Genomic DNA, 1,273 nt, shown 5'->3' on the forward strand with positions numbered 1-1,273 from the left:
GATATTTTGTTATCAGTAGTTTGCTAGGATTATTACATGTTTTTTAAACACAGAATTTTCTAAATGTCCAATATTGTGTATTAAACTATTAAATGGTTTGCAATTAATAATTATTCTGCGTATGTGCACTTAAATGCAAATACAGTTATTTGTAACTTTCTAAATTTAAATTACTATAATTACTAAGTTACTATAACCCTTCTCAACTATTGTAAAAAAATTATGTAGGAAAAGGCTGAAATAAATTTTCTTACCCTCCTTTGCATGTACAGTATGCATAATGAATGGATCCTTCATCACATGTTTTGAGGATTATCCAACATGCGTAATATCCCTTCTTACTAACAGGGTCGTTGTCATTGGTTCGGGGTTTCACATGTGCCTTGACGGCAACATAACCTATAATGAATGACATCATATGTGTAATGACAGCTCCACAATTTGTCAACATATTATTATTGGTAATGAAATGATGATTATTTACTAATAAAATGCATATATAAAATAAAATTAAAACGGACATACAGTTTAATTGTGGTTTTAAGGAGCTAGACATACACATGAATACATGATACATATACACTAATACATGATGTTAAGTTTGTGCTACACGAGTTTAAGTGTACTGGAGTCTGGTTAACTCATTAAATGAGTACAACACCTGCAAGAAAACTGAAATGCCTCAGGTTCGAGTCCCAGGCGAAGATCGAGTGTTACAAAGTTACACACATAAATGTACAATCTTAAGAAAAATAAAATGTATGACATTACGCTACCTGTGTTTATATACGGAACAGATTCCAAATACACAACGTAACCGTCCTTGGCCATGGTGTAACCCTCCATACGGTGATAGTCCCTCAGTTTAGCATGGTCAAACTCATTAAACGCAAGAAGATAGTTGTAAATATCAAAAATAGAAAAATGTGGCACAAACGACATGTTAGCTGTTCCAATAATCCGATCCGGATTTCGTAAACACAGGCTTTCAATTTCACACGTTAGTTTAGCACTAATCACTTCAGCTCGGTCTTCCTTAAAACCACCAGGGTCGAGCTCTAAACCCAAACTATTGGCAAGAAAACACAACTCAACAAGTGCGGGTTTTCTTATTCCACTAAACACAACACCCCTATCCTGCAAAAACTTCTGTAAATTTGCCACAGAATCGGTCGAAAATTGTACGCTCATTGTTAACACAATATCACAAATGGCGACTATTTGTACCGGGGTCACGTGACTTAACGTGGGAAAAACCCAGTGCGCGCTAATT

General features: G+C 35.0%; 1 protein-coding gene across 1 annotated transcript; it reads right to left on the minus strand.

The window, feature by feature from the left end:
• Positions 1–250: 250 nt before the first annotated feature.
• On the minus strand, positions 251–985 carry LOC127840584 (uncharacterized). Its single transcript, XM_052368993.1, has 2 exons — positions 777–985; positions 251–399 (listed from the first exon to the last, which is right to left on the minus strand). Exons 1-2 carry the CDS (start codon positions 940–942, stop codon positions 251–253), a joined length of 315 nt encoding a protein of 104 aa, XP_052224953.1. The 5' UTR covers positions 943–985.
• Between the last annotated feature and the right edge of the window lie 288 nt (positions 986–1,273).

This window comes from Dreissena polymorpha, chromosome 8, assembly GCF_020536995.1.
Source record: "Dreissena polymorpha isolate Duluth1 chromosome 8, UMN_Dpol_1.0, whole genome shotgun sequence".
NCBI lineage: Eukaryota > Metazoa > Mollusca > Bivalvia > Myida > Dreissenidae > Dreissena > Dreissena polymorpha.